The 19166-nt window shown below is 40.3% G+C and overlaps 1 protein-coding gene across 1 annotated transcript in view; it reads right to left on the bottom strand.

Annotated features, from left to right (window-relative positions):
- Positions 1-17270: 17270 nt before the first annotated feature.
- Positions 17271-19166, bottom strand: part of slc38a11 (solute carrier family 38 member 11) — an 81664-nt gene continuing 79768 nt past the window's right edge. Inside the window, exon 10 of the mRNA XM_041201494.1 lies at positions 17271-17561. Within this exon, the coding sequence (XP_041057428.1) occupies positions 17271-17561 (291 nt within the window). The remainder of the gene's footprint in view (positions 17562-19166) is intronic.

Raw genomic sequence — 19166 nt, 5'->3', positions numbered from 1 at the left:
TTGCTCTGTTTGGTTCAAATGAATAGGGTCAGTTAAATTCAGACTAGGATTAGAATTTTGACTTTATTTCATTCATAACTCAATTACAAATTTATAGACATTGTAGAACTGTTATACTGTTAGAGAGCTGAAATATAGTCCATATTAAAACTGCACAGTTATGGGAGAAAAAAAAGTGCAGAGGTAGAAAAGTGTCAGTTATCCGAAATGTGGTAATTGTTGTTGAAAAAGTTTAAACTTTCCAACATTTAAAACAAAATGTTCAATCGTTTTTAGTTTGTTTTTACTTAATTGTCTATGGTTTGTAGCAGCTGATGAATCAGTAAGAAACCCCATTTCCACTCTGACCTTTCTGTCTTTGGCCTCCTACAATGTTCCAATGAAACTCAATGTAAATTCGAGAAACAGCACTTCATCTTTCCATTGGGCTGTCCAGTCTTAACATTGGGTTTAACAACTTTAAACGCTAATCATCGCTACCATTTTTTCCTGGACTACAGGTGCTAGTAATGGGGGGTGGCTGCACCAGATATTATGGGAATGGAGGAAGAATGAGCTGATGTTTGGGGTGGGAATCTCCTATCAGTACACAACCAGTACCTGCCTTTCTACTGCCACATATCCAGGCCAGGGGAGCCTTCTTTGTCAGGTGTTTGATCCTTCCTTCCCTGTCTGCTATACCGCTATAACCATTTATTTGATGGGTCCATCTTTTGGTCATAGAGAAGAGTGTGGAGGTGAGATTGCAGGTCAAATCAGTGATCATGAAGCTGAAACAAAAGCCAAAAATGCTGGAAAAGCTCTGCAGGTCTGACAGCATCTGTGGAGAGAGAAACAGAGTTAACATTTCGAGTCCATATGACCCTTCTTCAGAGCTGAAGAAGGGTCACAAGGACTTGGAACATTAGCTCTGTTTCTCTCTCCACAGAGTAAAACAGTAAAACATTCTTGCTTTGCCAGGCCCACAAGCTGTGCAGTAAATGCCCTTACCTTAAGGATCCTTGCCTTTTTGCCCCCTTTTGAAGACATGATCAATGCCCACCACCGCCCCCCACCCCACCCCCACCCCCAACCCCGACCCCATTCTCCATCTATTAAAACCAGCGTTGGGTGAGTTAGGTAAGTTTGAAATGTTTTAAATGTTAATTTCTCACATAAAACAAGCCCATCATTCATGTGGGTTAGAATTATCCATATTAACTTGGTTTCTCGCTCATTCTCTTTCACTCTTCATTTTAATTTGCAGCTTTAATGTTTACAGGGTATTTACAGTGCCAGGACTGAAACTGCAAAGCAGGGCATGAACACTGTTTCAAAGTTGTGGCTATCCCAAGGTTCATGTTATATTTCTAAAGCATCTGTTATTATTTTACTACTGGCTCTACCTCTGCTAAAAACAAGTAAAGAATATTATTTAGCTTAATAGAAAAGTTCTACTCAAGGTTAAACAACTTAAATTACTAATAACTTGTTACAATCTCTTAAGAGGTAGGCAGAAACAATAAATCCTGAACCAAGCCATGTCATAAATTCAAGACTGATGCTAATGTGTCTTAATTCTTTACCTTCAATGTTACTTAATTATATTTCCACATTGTCTCTTCCTGATTCAAGCCACATAGTTTAGGTCAAGACTAGTAATCAGAAGGCAAGAAGCAGCGAGTATTACGTAAGAAAGCAAGCTTGAAATAATATAAATTCCAGTGATGTTCCATCCCGTTAGATTTGTGTGGTGCAGGGGCTATTACCTTCCCCAGTTGACTGTTCTTCAACCACTTGCAATTTGCTGCAACAAATTACATAGCAGTTGTAATAAGGGGTTGTTGAAGTTGTCTACCATTTTCTGTTTTGTGGTATTTTGGCTGGTCGATTTAAATTTCTTTTAAAACATTTGACCAGATTAATATCGGTCCGATGAAAGGGAAACTGCTATTGAGCCTGTCTGCTGACACTGTGGTAACTGTCAATGTTTAAGCTGAGGCTTGGACATGTGTTTTGTGTGCAAGAAACTATATAGAATTTCAAGTGGTCTGTAATTAAGGACTCTTTGGGTCTATTACTAGCAGGAAAGGAAAAATCTTGGGGAAAAAGCTCAGCAACTCTGCTTGCCAAAAGAAAACGGTAGAAAGACTGAAGGCATTTCTGGATTTGGGTCTGAAAAATATCCTCTGTTTCACAGACTCATAAAGATGCACAATTTGAATTTAGGCTTCAATATTCTTCTTGTGGTCTATAGGTCTACTAACACACTTGGTTGAGGTCAATAAGTGCAAGACAAAAATCTCGCAACTGGTATTGTGTGAGAGGTTTAAGACACTTAAGGTGATGGATACATAGATAGTTCTCAAAGTCATTGTCTACTAGAAATGTTTCTCTACCTGGGAAATAGGCTTCATTATTATCTGTAGATTATGTAACTTGGCCTCTTGATCATTGCTGCAGATGAATACTGCTGTAGTTCGAAATTCACATTATTTGAAAACTCATGAATACTGTATTAAATGTTTAAAAAGCAAAATATAAAGGAGACTTTAAAACATCATTGGCTTGGCAACAATGACCTATATTGATGCCCTTTATGAAGATGCAATGATTTTTCTTTTTTACTTTTTCTGTGCTTATCAAGACATTGGATGGTAGGACTGAAAACAACAAAAAACAAGACATTCTTCTAGTTTGCATGTAGTAACAAAATTGAGAACAATTTAGCTTAGTGTAAGTGGGGCCCATATGCAACTCTAGTTACTTTACAATGACAATGTACCTCAGTACAAACCTCAGATGAGTAACTGGGCAGCTGCACTGTTCATATGTTTAACAGTCAACAAGGTCAACAAAATTCAAATCTAATTATTATTTGAATTTAAATTTGGCCTATGGGAAGATTCTTGAGCTCCTTAAATTATTCCATTGGCAGCATATTTGAAATTGGGGCTACAGATCAAATATTCTATATTTGATGTCTATATTTTGCAAACCAAATTTGTTTGTCTGTCTAAATGTCCAACGTTCAAGCTAAAAAGAACAGAACATTTGAAAATCTGAAAAACAAACTAATAGAGAACTTGTTATTGATCAGTAAAATACAAGCGAGGATCACACTAAGATGGACATGTTTTCCATATCCTTCAACTGCATAACTGGTGAGTTGACCAGAAATCATCATTGGTGTCTGATGATGTCCGCATGTAAGACTATCACTAACATATTAAGATTGTAATTACTTGAAATCGAAAGATTAAATAGAGATGGCATTTGAAAATTAAATAGATTTGAACTGAGTGAATTTGGAGGTATCACTTTAGATTTGGAAACTCCTGCACTTGGAGAATTAACTTGCATTTGAAGAAAAAACGAGTTTACTGTACTTTTTGATTTCATTTGTTCATTGTTTCAAACTTTATTTTGATGTCAAATTTGTTTTGTTTGATGCAGCATGGTTTCCTGTGCTCATTTACATAATGTGACATTTTTTCTTTTCTCCAATTTTGTTCCCATCAAGATCACATGATATTTTGAGTTCAATGACATTAGCCATGCTGCTTGGAATGATATAACTGCAGCATAAAAATTTATAAAAGTATCATAAAGATATTTTTACAATGCCAACATTTGGAGCCTGTGCTTACAATGTAGGCACAACACTTTCATTTGTAAAATGTTAAGATGCAACAAGCAATAATTGGAATAGGGACTATAAAAGTAGAAAATAGTTTAACAGCAATGCTATAGTCCTAAATGTAGCACTTGATAATGTTATACTGTAAGTTAATGTGAAATACTGTTAAAGATCATAGAACATTAATTTAAAAGTGATAAACATGTATAGTAATGCACTTCCATACTGCTGGAAGTGTGGATTTTGGAAACCTAAGTCTCTACAAAATACAAAACATTTTTTTAAATACACAATTGACATCGGTATTGTGCAAATAATTTATATAAGCAAGGAATTTGCTCTTACTTTGGGGCAGAAATCACCTTCATCTTTCTGCCTAGGTCTAATGCGATGAAAGACCAGTAATGAAAGGAAAAGATAAGAATAGTTTGTTATGAAACAATTTGACATCCTATTTTTGCATAGTCATGGGCCGAATTTTTATCTAGGCTTGGGAAAACATGACCTGCGCACTTTCATGGCTTGCAAAATGCACACCCAACCCATGTGTGACTTTATGAGGAATTTTTGTCTTTTCATACAGAAGTTGGGTTCTTAGTGCACTTTGCAAGCCATGATAGAGTACGTAAGCAGTGTAGATGTGGTGGCGGGCCAGTTAGAAAGCCCGCCTTGGTTCTTCAACACAGCAACCCAGCTCCCAATATTTTTTACAAGCCGCCCTTTTTACCCTTCACCCACACCCCCCACCCACACCCCATGCCACCTTAACATTCCCTATGCCACATACGCTTGCACTTGCTAACTCAGGTTTGACTCTCATCCCATTTGTTCAATAGCTAAAAGACACATTAGAAATACAAAGCCAAAACCAATGGAATACCTAAGTAAGGCAGCTTAGTTTATAAGAAAAAAATCAACCTACTGCAATATATATTTTATTAACATTTAAGTGACAGTTTATTCTGATTTACAAATAAATATTAGACTTGCATTGTCAATATAAAGGATAAACTGCAACTGCTAGAAGTCTGAACTTAAAATAGAAAATGTTGGAAATATAAAGTAGGCTGTTCCTAGGGAAATGTTTTGGATAAGTATACCTTATATATGCTGACTATTCTGCTCATCAAAATTGTTGACCAGTCAGATGTGCATTTTCTAACTTTACTGCCTCAACAACATTTTTTTTTACCAATTTGGTTAGTGAAACTATCTGAATTTACAACATTAATGTAAAATGCTTAATCTCTTAGAAATTGCAAAGGTTCAGCAAGTCCGCTTTCAATAGGTTAATATAGTACTTAATTGTGTTCTGAAATCAATGCATTTTGATACAGCATAAAGGGCAGAATACCATGTAAAATGGGTAAGAACAGATGAGCCATCCATTATACATCCTTCCTGATTTTTCTTCCCAATGAAGTCAACTGAATAAAAAACCAGAGAAGTATGTCACAGGTGGCAGACCTGATCCCATCCATTTCACATCCTGCAATGATTCTAAATAATATTTATTTGTGGTAATAAAAAATGCCATTCATTTTTATTTGTTTTTATTCCAGAAAAGGACATGCATGGAACCATGGTTTAGATGTCATATAACACCTGAGATTAAGAAATTTTGTATAATATAGAAGTATGAGGCTGTACAGAAAATTAAACCAGCTGTTAATAATCCTCTCATTTGAAACATTTTACGATTTCTGGTATTGTGCCAAAAAAACAATTGCTGTGCATCTAAGTTATTCTACCCTTTAATATTATAGATTGCAGCTGCTGCTCTTAGGTAATTATCAGGTGCAATTTTCTTGCAGCCCCCTGGGTTGAATTCTCACTGTTGTTAACTTATTATTTCAACTACATCTTGGTCATACATACCAGGACATTGCCTTTTCTAAAGTCTATTATTTCCAGGTCTGGGTTGCAGAAAGGGAGGTGCCATGTAGAAATTGTGAGAGGGCATTGTGATGTTGTTCATTGGCATTGTCCAGGGGGAAACATGGTGTAATTTGAATAGATCAAAGAGTTCTTGTGATGTGGGGGTACAGGACAGAGGCGCCACAACTAGCACGATTTGCACATGTTTACATAGCTTGGGACCTTTCTTCCACTGCTTCAAAACTTCAAGATTTTTCCTCTTTCTGGCAGATCCCTCACTCTTATGAGGCCCTGGTACACTATCTGAGTGCTCCCAAACATTGAGAATGCCTAGGTCAGTGCTCTGACATACAACAGCTGCCTTCCTATTTAACCACAAAAGGTTCTTTATATCAGTGCCTGAAAATATAGACCAACAACTATGGTGATATTCAATTAGTTCAATTTGGTCTGTTTTCATATAATAGTTCAATATTTTTAAAAAATCATTGATTCATAGAATGGTTACAGCACAGAAGGTGACCATTCAGCCTGTTGAGCTGGTGCTGGCTCTCTGCAAGAGCAGTCCAGCTGGTCCAACTCCCTGCCCATTCCCTGGAGCCTTGCATTTTTTTTTCATTCAAGTACTTATCCTTTTGAAAGCCACAGTTGAATCAGCCACCATCATCCTTCAGGCAGTGTATTCCAGATCATAACCAGTCACTGCATAAACAAGTTTTTCCTCATGTGCCCTTTGGCTCTTTTGCCAATCACTTTAAATCTGTGTTCTCTAATTATAAACACTTCTACCAATGGGAATAATTTCTCTTTCTAACTACTCCATCTAGGCCCCTCATGATTTTAAACAATTTCATCAAATCTCCCTTCTAATTTCCCTGCCCTATGAAGAACAACTCAGCCTCTTCAATCTATCCACATAACTGAAGTCTCTCATCCTGGAACCATTCTTGTAAATCTTTTCTGCACTTGCACTAAGGCCTTCACTTCTTTCCTAAAGTGCAGTGCCCAGAATTGGACACAATACTGGACACCGGTCGAACTAGTGTTTCATCATAATTTCCTTGCTTTGTACTCAATGCTTCTATTTATAAAGCCCAGGATCCTGTATGCTTTTTTAAACCCCTTTCTCAACCTGGCCTATCGCCTTCAACATCTTTTGCACAGAAAACCCCCATGTTTCTCTGTTCCTGAAACCCCTTTTGAATGGTACCCTTTATTTTCCCTTCTCATTCTTCTTACCAAAATGTATCACTTTGCACTTGTCTACATTAAATTCCCTCTTGAGGTCTATCACGATCCTCCTCACTGTTCACTACACTTCCAAATTTCGTCTCCTTTTTGGACCCTAATCAGCCTCATCCCTTCTTTTTCTACCTATCTACTATGTATATGCTTATAGAAGACTTTTGAAATCCATTTTATGCTAGCTGCTAGTCTATTTTCATACTCTCTCTTTGCCCCTCTGATTTCCCTTTACACTTCCCCTCTGAACTTTCTATATTCAGCCTGGTTCTGATTTCTATTATCAGCCTGACATCTCTCATATGCCCCCTTTTTCTGCTTCATCTTTCTTATTTCTTTTGTCTTCCAGGGAGCACTGGTTTTTGTTGCCCTAGACTGTACCCAAACCCTTTCTCTTTAAAGACCATCCATTGTTAAATTGCATTTTTGCCTGCTAATCTTTGATTCCAGTTTAAATTGACCAGGAATACTCTCAACCCACTGCAATTGGCCCTCCTCCAATTAAGTATTTTTACTCTAGATTTCTTCTGTCCTTTTTCATAGTTAATCTAAACCTTATGATAATATGATCACTGTTTACTTACTCTCCCCCTATTGACACTTGCTCCATTTGACTCCACCTCATTCCGCAGAACCAGATCCAGCAACGCATCCTTTTTTGTTGGGCTGGAAACATACTGATCAAGAAAATTCTCTGAATCCACTTTAGAAATGCTTCCCCTTCTCTTCCCACACTATAATTATTATAGTCTATATTACAATAATTTAAGCCCCCTATTATCACTACTCTGTAATTCTTGCGCCTCTCTGTAATTTCCCTCAAATTTGCTCCTCTATATCTTTCCCATTGATTAGTGGCTGATAGAATACACTCAGTAGTGTAACGGCACCTCTCTTGTTTCCTAACTCTAACCAAGTAGATCCTGTCCTTGAACCCTCAAGGACATCCTCTTTCTCCAGCATGGCAATATTCTCCTTAATTATTAATGCCAACCCCCACCCAATACCTCTTTTTATCCTTCCCTATGGGGAGAATTTTCTCCCCATTGGGCAGGCCGGTTGGGAGCAGATGGGTGCGGAGCTGATCGACGCCCGTGATCAGCTGCATGCTGCCATTTTACATGGGCAGGCCAATTAAGGCCCAACCAGCATGACGCGCACCCGGTAGTGCTCAGCACTATCTGTGCAGGCAGAGGGAAGAGGGAGAGTCAGGGCCTGCGCTCTTTCGTGCATGAAATCTCCCTGAGGCACAGAGCTGCCTTAGGGAGATTAATTTCAGGATGAGAATTTTTAATAAAGAAGGTAAAAAATAATTTACACATCCCCTCATGTGACAGTGTCACATGAGCTGGGAAATGTTTATGAAATGTATAAAAAATTTTATTAATTTAATAAACCCTTCATGAAACCTCATCCCGCCTGTGGATGAGGTTTCATGAAAAATGCGAAGGCCGCCTGGGCTCTTCGCCTGCCCGCCAACATTAAGGTTAGACGGGCAGCCCTCATAAATTAGTTAATTGTTTTATTAATGGCCTTAACAGACCTTTGACAGTTTGGCGGGCATGCAACTGATTCCGGTGCATGCCTGCTGAACGAAAGACCGGAATGACATGTGGTGGTGTCGGGACGCACGCATTATTTTACACATCGGCGTGCGGGGTGGGGCCCACATGACAACCAGAAGATTCTTCCCTATGTTCCCTGAACACCTTGGCCAGGATTTTCCTGTCAGCGATTTGGGGGCGGGGCCCGCTCGCTGACGGGAAAATGATGCGGGATGACGTCGGGAGGAACCCCTGATGTCATCCTGATCCCTTTAAATTTTCAGGAAGGCAGGCGGACAACAAAATCAGCTGTCCGCCCACCGACCTGTCAATGGCCAATTAAGGCCATTGACAGGCTAATTAAGATTGTTAAAGACCTGCCCGTCCAACCTTAAGGCTGGCGGGCAGGCCAGGAGCCCCAGCGGGCTTCTGAAAAAACATGAAACCTCATCCACTGGTGGGATGAGGTTTCATGTCCGTTTTTTAAAAGTTTCATAAAGTTAATGTGTTTCTTATTAACATGTCTCATCTCGTGTGACATTGACACATGAGGGGGACATGTTAATAATTTTAATATGTTGCTATTTTTGGTGGTTCTTTTACCTGTCAGTAAACTCCCTGAGACAGCACTTGGTGTCGAAAGAGCGCACTTTGACAGATGGGGAATCCCACCACCCCCCCACCCACCACCCCCCGCACAGGAAGCGCTGGCTGCTGGGTGATCCTTAATTGGCCCGCCCACTTAAAATGGCGTGGTGGTGGGGTTTGGCTGTCCACACACTGCCAAGCCGGTGGGACCCACCCGCCCACCAAGGGCAAAATCCTGCCCCTTGTAACCAGGAATATTTAGTTCCCAATCTTGCCTTTTTTGAATCACCTCCATTATTGCCACAACATCATATTCCTATGTGACTATTTATTCTTGCAGTTCACCAACCTTATCAAGCTTTTTGCATTTACCCACTTCTGCTGCAAGCCTATATTAAACCTTCCTTAGTCTAATCCCATCGAATACCATGGTACAATCTGTCTCCCAATTCTTTGCACTTTATTTTGCCTTTCTAACGCTACATCCTGGTGCCCATCCCCCTGCCAAATTAGCTTAAATTCCCCTGTATAGCATGTTGAATCTACATGTGAAGACATTGGCCCAGCTCTGTTGAGGTGCGATCTGTCTGGTCTGAACAGGTCCCACCTCCCCCAGAACTGAACCCATGGCCCACAAGATCTCAAGCCCTTTCCCCCCTGCACCACATCTCCCACTATGTGTTTATCTATATCCTATTTCTATACTCACTTGGCACCAGGAGTTATCAGGTGGTTACTAACCTTGATGTCCTGCTTAATAATCTCTTTCCCAGCTTCCTAAAATCTGATTACAGGACCTGACCTCTCTTTCTATTTCTAGACTATGACCTCTGGCTGTTTACTGTCCCCCTTCAGAACTTTCTGCAAATGATCAATCATATCCTGGATCCTGGCACAAAGGAGGCAAAATACCATCCAGGAATAAGTCCATGGCTGCAGAAATGCCTGACTGTTCCCCTAACTATTAATTCCCTTATCACTACTGTATTCCCAATCATTCTCCCCCTGCCCCACCACTCCCTGTACAGTTGAGCCCCTCGTGGTGCCATGGACTTGCCTCTGGATGTGCTCCCGAAAAGAACCATTATCCTCACCTGTATTCAGATCTGAATACTGGTTGGAGAGTGAGATACACTCAGACAACTCCGGCACTACCTGCCTGGTCCTCCTTGACCGGAAGTTATTCATTCCAATTGCGCCTGATCTCTCAAGCTGTGACGTGACCAACTCTTGAACCTTGCTATCCATGTAGCTCTCAGCCTCACACACACACCGCAGTATTGCCAGCTGTTGCTTAAGCTCTGAAACTCAGAATTCAAGCTTCTCCAGCTTCCTGAGCATGTTTTTTTTCCAGGATATGAGATGCATCCTAGAGTTCCCACATGGCACAGGACTAAGGTGCCCTGTTATGCCTCTATTTACTGATAACTAATGAAATTTAGCTGGAATAAAACTTAAGACTCATAACATTTAAAAGTGAATACCTTGAACTTTTTAAACCCAGTTTAATTATTCCAGTTTCTCAAATGCTTATCTCAATACTTACCCATGATTGTGATTTTAGTTCCCTCAGGCTCAGCTCTCACTCCTCAACTGTGATATAATTTGTTCACTTTTTTGCTCTGTAGTTGTTTTGTGATGATTGCTGTCATTCTCTCCACGCCTGCACTGCGCTTATGCTCCTTGATCCTCCCATGATGGCCTCAAGAACTTGCCTCGTTTTCACACTTCAGTAGGTTGTCTTACTTGACTTAAGCAACGTATCTTCTAATTGTTCCTCGACCATTTCTGACATTCTGAGTCTGTGTAAAGATTTTGTGATTCTCATTTTGGTGCCTCACTGCCTGTGCAGCTATCCTGTCTTTCAGAAAGCCAATCTCTCACTCTCTTTTACCTTCCATCTGTTAACAGAAAGTGAACGTAGAATCTTCCTGTACAATGAGTGTGAGATGTTCTTTCATTTTCTGGAGATGCTAACAAATTGTGTTGTTGTGTCCTTGTCTCATTGTCTAATCTCCAGGAAATCACCTTTTATTTAGAACGTTACGGACAGGAAGGGGGGTCCATTCAAACAGCACTCATTTTTCCTCTCACCACCCATCCACATACAAAGGTGTTTTAAATGATTTCCTTCTTAATAAGTGGTGGTGTATTTCCAAACCCCTCGGTTTTTGTGTGATCAAATCCTACCAGTAGCCGCATAGCAAACTTGAGGTAGGATGAATTCAAAAAGATTAGTTTATTGCACACATTCAAAAAACTGTGAGAGTCCGCAACATCCCCCTCCGCACTCATGCAGTAAAAAAGGAGATTGAGAAAAGAAGGTTTTTTGGAAAAATACCACAGAGAAAATAAATATTGGTTCACATGATTCCAGTGTCTGGAATCAAAGTCCGATGAGAAATGCCTTCACAGAGATCGGCAGGCTGAAAACTGGTGTTGTAAAATCCGCTTTATCTGGTGGTGTTGACTTCACAAGATGCAATAGGCACACAGAGATGAAACAGTTTTGGTAGGTGCTGGTGCAGAACTTCCAACAGAGATAGGATAGATTGGGCCAGGTGTCCAACCTGGGCAGAGCCCCTTCTGTGTGGCCTGCTAGTCAGATGTTAGAGCAGCAGACTGGCTTGCAGCTCAGGAAGGCAATATCAACTTGTTCGACAAGCCAGAGTCTTAGGTCATTCAACCTTACCTCTCCACAATGCCTTCAACAAAGGATTTTTGTCCTGTGTCTGGAAATTGGAAGAGATGTAGAGAAACAAATTTGTGAATAAATTACAGAGAGGTAATGGGGGGGGGTTTCAATTATCCAAATATCCAAATATAAGACCGGGATAGGAATAGTGTAAAGGGACAAGAGAGGCAAAAGTTGCAGAAATGTGTACTTCAGCAGTATATTTCCAATCCAACGAGAGGGAGGGCACTGTTGACCTGATTCTGGGGAATGAGTTGGCCCAAGTGGATCAAATAACAGTGGGAGAGCCTCTAGGGAACAGTGACCATTGTATCATGAGGTTTAGGTTGGCCATGGAAAAGGGCAAGGAACAATCAGAGCAGGGATGATTAATTGGGGGAAAACCAACTTCAATGGGATGAGAATGCATCTGAGTCAAGTGAGTTGGAATCAAATGTTGGCAGAAAAGATAATGGCTGATCAATGGGCCATCTTCAAAGCAACAGGATTGCAGGCAATGTCAAGATATATTCCCTTAAAGGGGAAAGGGAGGAAAAATAAATCCAGAGGACCCTGGATGACGAGAGAGATAAAGGTGAAGATGAAAAGGGAGAAGTGTGCATATGACAGATGAGAACAGGCTGAATATAGGAGGACCAGAGGGGAGGTGAAATGTTGTCAACTGTGATGAGGATAGTCTTGAACTTCAAAAGGACATAGACACATTCATGGATTGAGCAGACAAATGGCAGATGAAGCTTAATGCAGAAAGAGTGAGTTGATTCATTTTGGCAGGAAGAATATGGTGAGACAGAACAAAATAAAGGGAGAGCCTCTAAAGGAGGTGCAGGAACAGAGGGACCTCGGTGTATATGTACATAAGCCATTGAAGATGGTAAGTCATGTTGAGAGAGCAGTTAATAAAGCATATAGCATATAGGGCTTTATTATTGAGTACAAGAGTAAGGAGATCATGTTGAGGCCTCATCTAGAGTACTGTGTCCAGTTCTGGGCGCCACACCTGAGGAAGGATGTGAAGGCGTTGGAGCGAATAGAGGAGATTCACAAGAATGATTCCAGCGCTAAAGAACTGTAGCCGTGAGGATAGGGTGGCGAGATTGGGACTGTTTTCCTCAGACAAAATAAGGTTGAGAGGAGACTTGATCGAGGTATTCAAGATCCTAATGGGTATGGACAGGATAAATAATGAGAAGCTGTTCCCACTCAAGAGGGCATCAAGAACCAGACAACACAGATTCAAAATAATTGGTAAACTGAGTAAATGTGTTGTGAGGAAAAAAGTTTTCACCCAGAGGGTGGTTGGAGTCTGGAAGGACCTTCTTGAGAGGGTGGTGGAGGCAGGTTTGATTGAGGTATTCAAAAGGGAATTGGATTGCTATCTGAAAAGAGGGAATGTGCAGGGTTACGGCGATAAAGTAGGGGAGTGGGACTAGATAGAATGCTCTTTCAGAGAGCCAGCACAGATTTGATGGGCTGAATGGCCTCCTGCACTGTAATGATTAATGATTCCAATTCTGTTAATTGGCTTTGTGTTCCAGGCTGATAACGTCTCAGCCAAAATAGGTTGAAAGAGATGCTATTTGTTGAGGGTCTGGTGTTTGGGAAGTCATTGTCTCTGGACTTTCTGACTCTGGCAGGCCTGGTTTATCAAATACAAATGGCCCCTTTGAAGTTGGGCTGTGCAATCCCCAGGTGGTCTGTTAGTAGCTCTTCAGAAAAAATGAGGTGTGACATTTCCAAAACTGCAAAGTGGTTTCTTTTGTTCTGGTGAGTCACAGACCCAATCACACACAGACACAGGGTCTGCCATCTTAATGGTCTTTGTCAACCAAAAGGTCCAGTTTAAATTAAAAAATAGCCATGAGGATTTTTTTTATAAACATATACAGTGAGGTTCTGTTCCATCACAAGTGTATTAATGATATTTGTCTTAAGCTTTTGAGAATATAGAATAATTTTAAAAATATTTAAAGTTGTTCTTTTGTTCTAATATTTTTTGTTGGAAAATGGCCAAAAATCTAGAAAGATGATACTCCATATATACTGTTGGATAGTTTAATCTTGATCGGTTGTTTAAAGTATGTCATCTTCTTGCACTTAGTTCACAAGTTCTGTAGATGCTTTATATAATATTCAGCCTTGCTGCTAACTTCTGCAGTTGATGATACATTGGTAGAGATACATACACATTCCCTCTTTTCAGATAGCAATCCAATTCCCTTTTGAATACCTCAATCAAACCTGCCTCCACCACCCTCTCAAGAAGGTCCTTCCAGACTCCAACCACCCTCTGGGTGAAAACATTTTTCCTCACATCACATTTACTCAGTTTACCAATTATTTTGAATCTGTGCTGTCTGATTCTTGATGCCCTCTTGAGTGGGAACAGCTTCTCACTATTTATCCTGTCCATACCCCTTAGGATCTTGAATACCTCGATCAAGTCTCCCCTCAGCCTTATTTTTTCTGAGGAAAACAGTCCCGATAGAGAAGGGTCTTTGCATCCATCCCATGAAACAGTGCATCTGTTTCAGCAACCATCAGGTAAAGGTTTAAGTAAGGACTTTGGACTTGATGTTGAAGCTGAGGAAGGTGCAACTTATTCGAGCTTTTTAACCCTTGTTAATCATTGTTTTGCCGAGTGGAAACCAAAGTGGTTAGGTAGTTGAAATGCTCTGAGTTATTTCCCCACCTAGGAGTAGCCAGTTTCCTACCGTCTGCCATTTTAACCTCCTCTCCTGAGCAAGTGGCTAGGATAGAAGCCATTGGGGGGTCTTCTTTACATAGGGCAGAATTTTCTCGTCGGTGTGCGGGGCAATGTCGGGCGTGCATCCTGATGATACTGTGCGTCATTCTGATCTAACGTTTGGCGGGCGCGCACTAGAGTTGGCTGTGCGCCTGCCGAACTGTAAAAGGTCTATTAATGCCATTTAAAAACCAATTAGCCCTATTGAGAAAGCTGTCTGCCCAACGTTAAGGTTGGCGGGCAGGTGAAGAGTCCAGGTGGCCTTTGCATTTATCATGAAACCTCATCCACAAGCGGGATGAGGTTTCATGAAGACTTTATAAATGAAAGAAAAATTTTAATGAAAATTCATAAACATGTCCCAGCTCATGTGACAGTGTCACATGAGGGGACATGTCTGAATAATTTTTTTTTCCCCAACTTTAACACTGAAATTAATCTCCCTGAGGCAGCTCCGTGCCTTGGAGATTTCTGTGCTCTTTCGCACACATGCGTGAAAAAGTGCAGGCCCCAACTCTCCCTCCTCGCCCCACCCACACAGGTAGCACTGAGTGCCGCCGGGCATGCGTCATGCTGGGCGGGCCTTAATTGGCCTGCACACACAAAATGGTGGCGCAAAGCAACGATCGGCTCCGTGCCCACCCACACCCGCTCCTGATCAGCCCACCCGACAGGGAGAAAGTTCTCCCCATAAATTTGTTGGATCCCGATGATATAACTTTAATGCAGGCCTGAGTGGGAAAGTAAGTGTGACCTTCCTGTCAGGTCAACCCAGGAGAGAATGATCAGTCCCAGAAGAGGCAGTGGAGCCAGGAACAGCAGCAGCAGTAAGCCGGACCCCACAAAGAAAGTTTGAGATTGACTTACCCTGGATTCCAAGATATTCATTCCCTATTCCTTAAGGCACTTTCCAAGCTCTACAGTTAAATTACAGCATTAGTGACATATTCCGACGTCCATTTATCTCAAAAGCTTTCACTTTAAGCACAAGTCCATGCTCCATTCGATCAGCACGGATTCTGACAATCACTGTATTAAATATCAGCCACATTACCAGCATCTATGAGGAAATCTAAGAAATCTTTTGGCATAACCAACCTTTCATAAAATTGCATTGACCTTTCTTTGTAAAGGTCATTTGCAAAATTAAAAGTGTAAATGGCATCAAATTGGCCTGCCCCATTACAATGAACTTTTGTACTGATTAAAATGTCAACTTTTAATTTTTGGCTTTACAACAAACAAAAATTTTGCTGAAAAGAGATTTTTTTCACTATTTTCCAGTACTCATTAAAATTGTGATTTAGACAAGTAATCCTCATAAGCAAACTCTACCTGGCTAATGTCACTAGCAATGACCAAATGTAGCAAGAAGGCAAGTAATGGGATAGAAATGAGTATGTATTGCATCTGTTTTTTTTTGTGTGTGTAAAGTGAGAGCAAAGCATAGCAATTTAGCACCAGGCAGCCACACATTGGACACGCTGCTAAATTTGTAAGGCCTTTTTTCAGGCAACCCAGGCTGTTGTGTTCTGCTATGGGGTTGCTTAGCTCGCGAACCAGTTGCATGCTTATCTGTCAGCAGATGAATCGATTACAATATACTGCGGATGTAGAGACCAATATGAAATGAAGCATATGCTATTTATTTACACAGACAACAGAGCACTAACGTGATATGTGCTTCTCCAACCAGACCCTACTCTAGACTAACATTAACATGGTAGCCTGCACTACATAGCTATTGGATCTTACAGTCATGTGGTCAATCTGCTTACATTCTTTTAAAAGTGTATTACACCTCAGATTACCACACAGGTGAACAAACTCCTAAAACAAGTGTTAGGCTTATATGTATGTTGGAAGCTTAATGTCTAAAGCACGTCATCCAGAAATCAGTTGGCTGCCATACCCAAGATTCTTCAGTAGTCCCTGTGGCTGACAGCATAAGGGAAACTAATTTTTTAAGAAAATAAGCAGAATTCTAGAAGCACTCAGCAGATTAGGCAGCATCGAAGGAGAAGCAATGTTCTCAATCAACTGCCTTTCAACAGAAATGAAAAATGTTAGAGGTGTAATAGGTTTTAAATGAGTATAGAGGTAAAGAAAGGGCGAAGGGAAGTGACAGACAAAAGGGCAAGTCTGTGATAGGGTGGAAGACACGATTAATTAAATGGCAAGAGTTGATGGTGGCATACTCCAACTTTGGAAAAGTTGTCATTCCTGAATTCTGTTAGTTTGTAAATGTTTAATGTATAGCAATAAAGCAACAGTATGTTGATCATTGTCTAATCAAGTTTTTCTCCCTTATGGGATAAACAGTTTCACAAAAGTGCACAGGATTGTTCAACACATTGAATCTTATGCCGCTGGATTTTTTTTGCTCAATGCTACGTTATCAGTCAATACTGTATTACCAGCATGGAAACCCTTAAAGGCAGCAGTTACTAGATAGCTAGCAGGAGTGGTTGATTGTCCTATCCCTACTGCCGGGACACAATTTCATTGTAATGCCTCTCCTATTGTCTGAGCTGAGATCAGGTAGTTCAATGCAGATCAGGGATCAAACGTGGAACCTTCCTGGTATGTACCCACTCAGTTACTCATGAAATAAGCCCATTGAGTCACTGGTCTAGCTAATTAATAGTGAAGTACGTTAGTTATAATCATTTATTGATGCATCCAAAGCAGTATCATTTTTTGAAGCAATCAAACATTTACAGATGAATCAAAAGTGTATAAGTTCAATTTGCTTCACTTATAAGCGGAGAAGCCAGTGTTTTTTTGCTTTAAATATTGACAATAAATAAATGCATTCAGCCACAAATAAATGGGTTGCAAACTTTGGAATGAAGTATGGGACATAATTTTACATTTCCTCAAAAGTAACAGCAAATTTGTTATAATGCAACAGAAATCAACATATGCCAATCAAACCACTGCACATACTCTTATATTTTACAAGATGCTTGGAATGAACACTGGAGATTGACTGATCAACTCATTGACAGAATCTGTAATATTGTATATAGATGAATTTGAAGGCATGCAGTAAAACATCTCCTTTCCATGACTGCATTCTTGGGGAAACATGACAGCCATCACAAACCCAACAATCATCACCAATATACCAGTGATAAGGATCATACAAGGTTGAATGCTGTTCCAATGACACCATGACTCTTCAGAGAGTTTTAGATAGCATGCTGTTGGAATGATGAAAACCAATGGAGTAGCAGCAAGCACACCCTGTGAAAATAAAATGATAACATTGAAGGACTTTTTACTGAGTTTTTATAGTCAAAGCTCTTGTAACATCAGAGTGGTGGTTTTTAATTATTTTATTTATATTCCATTTTCAGTATCACTCCCTTTTTCCAATAATTAATATTTCTGGGGTTTTAGTTCATTTTGGGATTTTAGTGCAAAATAGGCAACCATGACCGTTTTTACTCCATCCAAATTTGTTTCTCATTGAAGTCAGTGGAATGCAAAATGGGCAGCCCATTTGCCATTGATCGTTTTGTATAATAGTCCAAGATTAATTTCTACCCCTGTGCCTCCATGTGTTATCCCCTGGAATAGGGCAGAATAAAGAGACATGGGCATGGGATATATTATTGGTTGGCTGTACTATTTACATTAACAATTTGGATTTTGGAACCAAAAATACAATTTCTAAATTTGTGGATGACTCCAGATTGGAGGATGGAGGGGGGCAACAGTTAATACTGAGAAGGACTGCAATAACTTACAGGATGGTATTAATAAACTTGTAGGATGGGCAAATAATTGGCAAATAAAGTTGAACACAGATAAATGTGAGGTAGGAATTTTTGTAGGAAGAATAGGGAGGCTACTTATTGGAAGATGCAAGTCTAGGTGGGATAGAGGAACAAAGGGATCTTGGAGCACCAATATATCAATCTTTAAAAGTTGAGCCACAGGTTATCAAGGCCATAAAAAAACAAAACCAAGCACTAGGCTTTATATCTAAGAGGATAGACAATGGCTTTGGTCATCCTAATATTCAACTGGAGGAAATTTTTGCTCATCCATCGGCTGTCAGACAAACAACGTAAAAAATCCTAGGTAGTGGAGCGGTCAGGAGAGGTAGTGGTGAGGTAGAGCTGGTTATCATCTGTCTGCAACCTGAAGTGTTTCTGAATGATATTGCTGAGGGGCAGCATTCGGAGAAGACACAGGAGGCGATCGAGGATAGATTCTTGACAGCTTCAGAGTTAATTGTGTAAGAGAAAAGGAGTCATTTCTGGGGATTTTCTGGCCATGACTGAATAAATAGGAATGGAAGTTGATAACAGCAATCCCAGCCAGTTGGAGAAAGAGAGGCACTGGAGGAGGATGGCATGGCCAACCTTTTCAAAGCCTAAAATCAAGTTGAGAAGGATGAGGTGGGGTAAGTTTATCATGCTCACAGTCCCGTCGCTTAATTTGTGACTTTGATAATAGCTGTTTCAGTGCTGTGGCAAGATGGAAACCTGATTGGAGGGATTCAGACATGATGTTGTGGGGAAAGCTGGGTGCAGATGAAGTGGCTAAGTTGATTGTAGTGACAGAAATTGATTTGATGACTCAAACTGCATGATCTTAGAGCTCCCATATACTGACTGTACTGTAATGTGTTATAGAATGGATATGCAAATGAGTGATGTAGATGATCATATATCACTGACATCAATGGTCATGTGCTAGACTCTTGGAAGAGAGAAAAGAACACACTGTGCTCAGGAGAGACATACCTACTCTGCAACCTGCCTTATATATGGTGTTAATAAACCAGTTTAAATCAAGTACCAGTCTGTCTAGGGGAGAAAGGCCATGCATACTTGTGAC

The sequence above is a fragment of the Carcharodon carcharias genome, chromosome 12 (genome assembly GCF_017639515.1).
Source record: "Carcharodon carcharias isolate sCarCar2 chromosome 12, sCarCar2.pri, whole genome shotgun sequence".
Classification (NCBI taxonomy): domain Eukaryota; kingdom Metazoa; phylum Chordata; class Chondrichthyes; order Lamniformes; family Lamnidae; genus Carcharodon; species Carcharodon carcharias.
The sequence above is the reverse complement of the archived record's forward strand: the minus strand, read 5'-3'. Positions and strand labels throughout refer to the sequence as shown.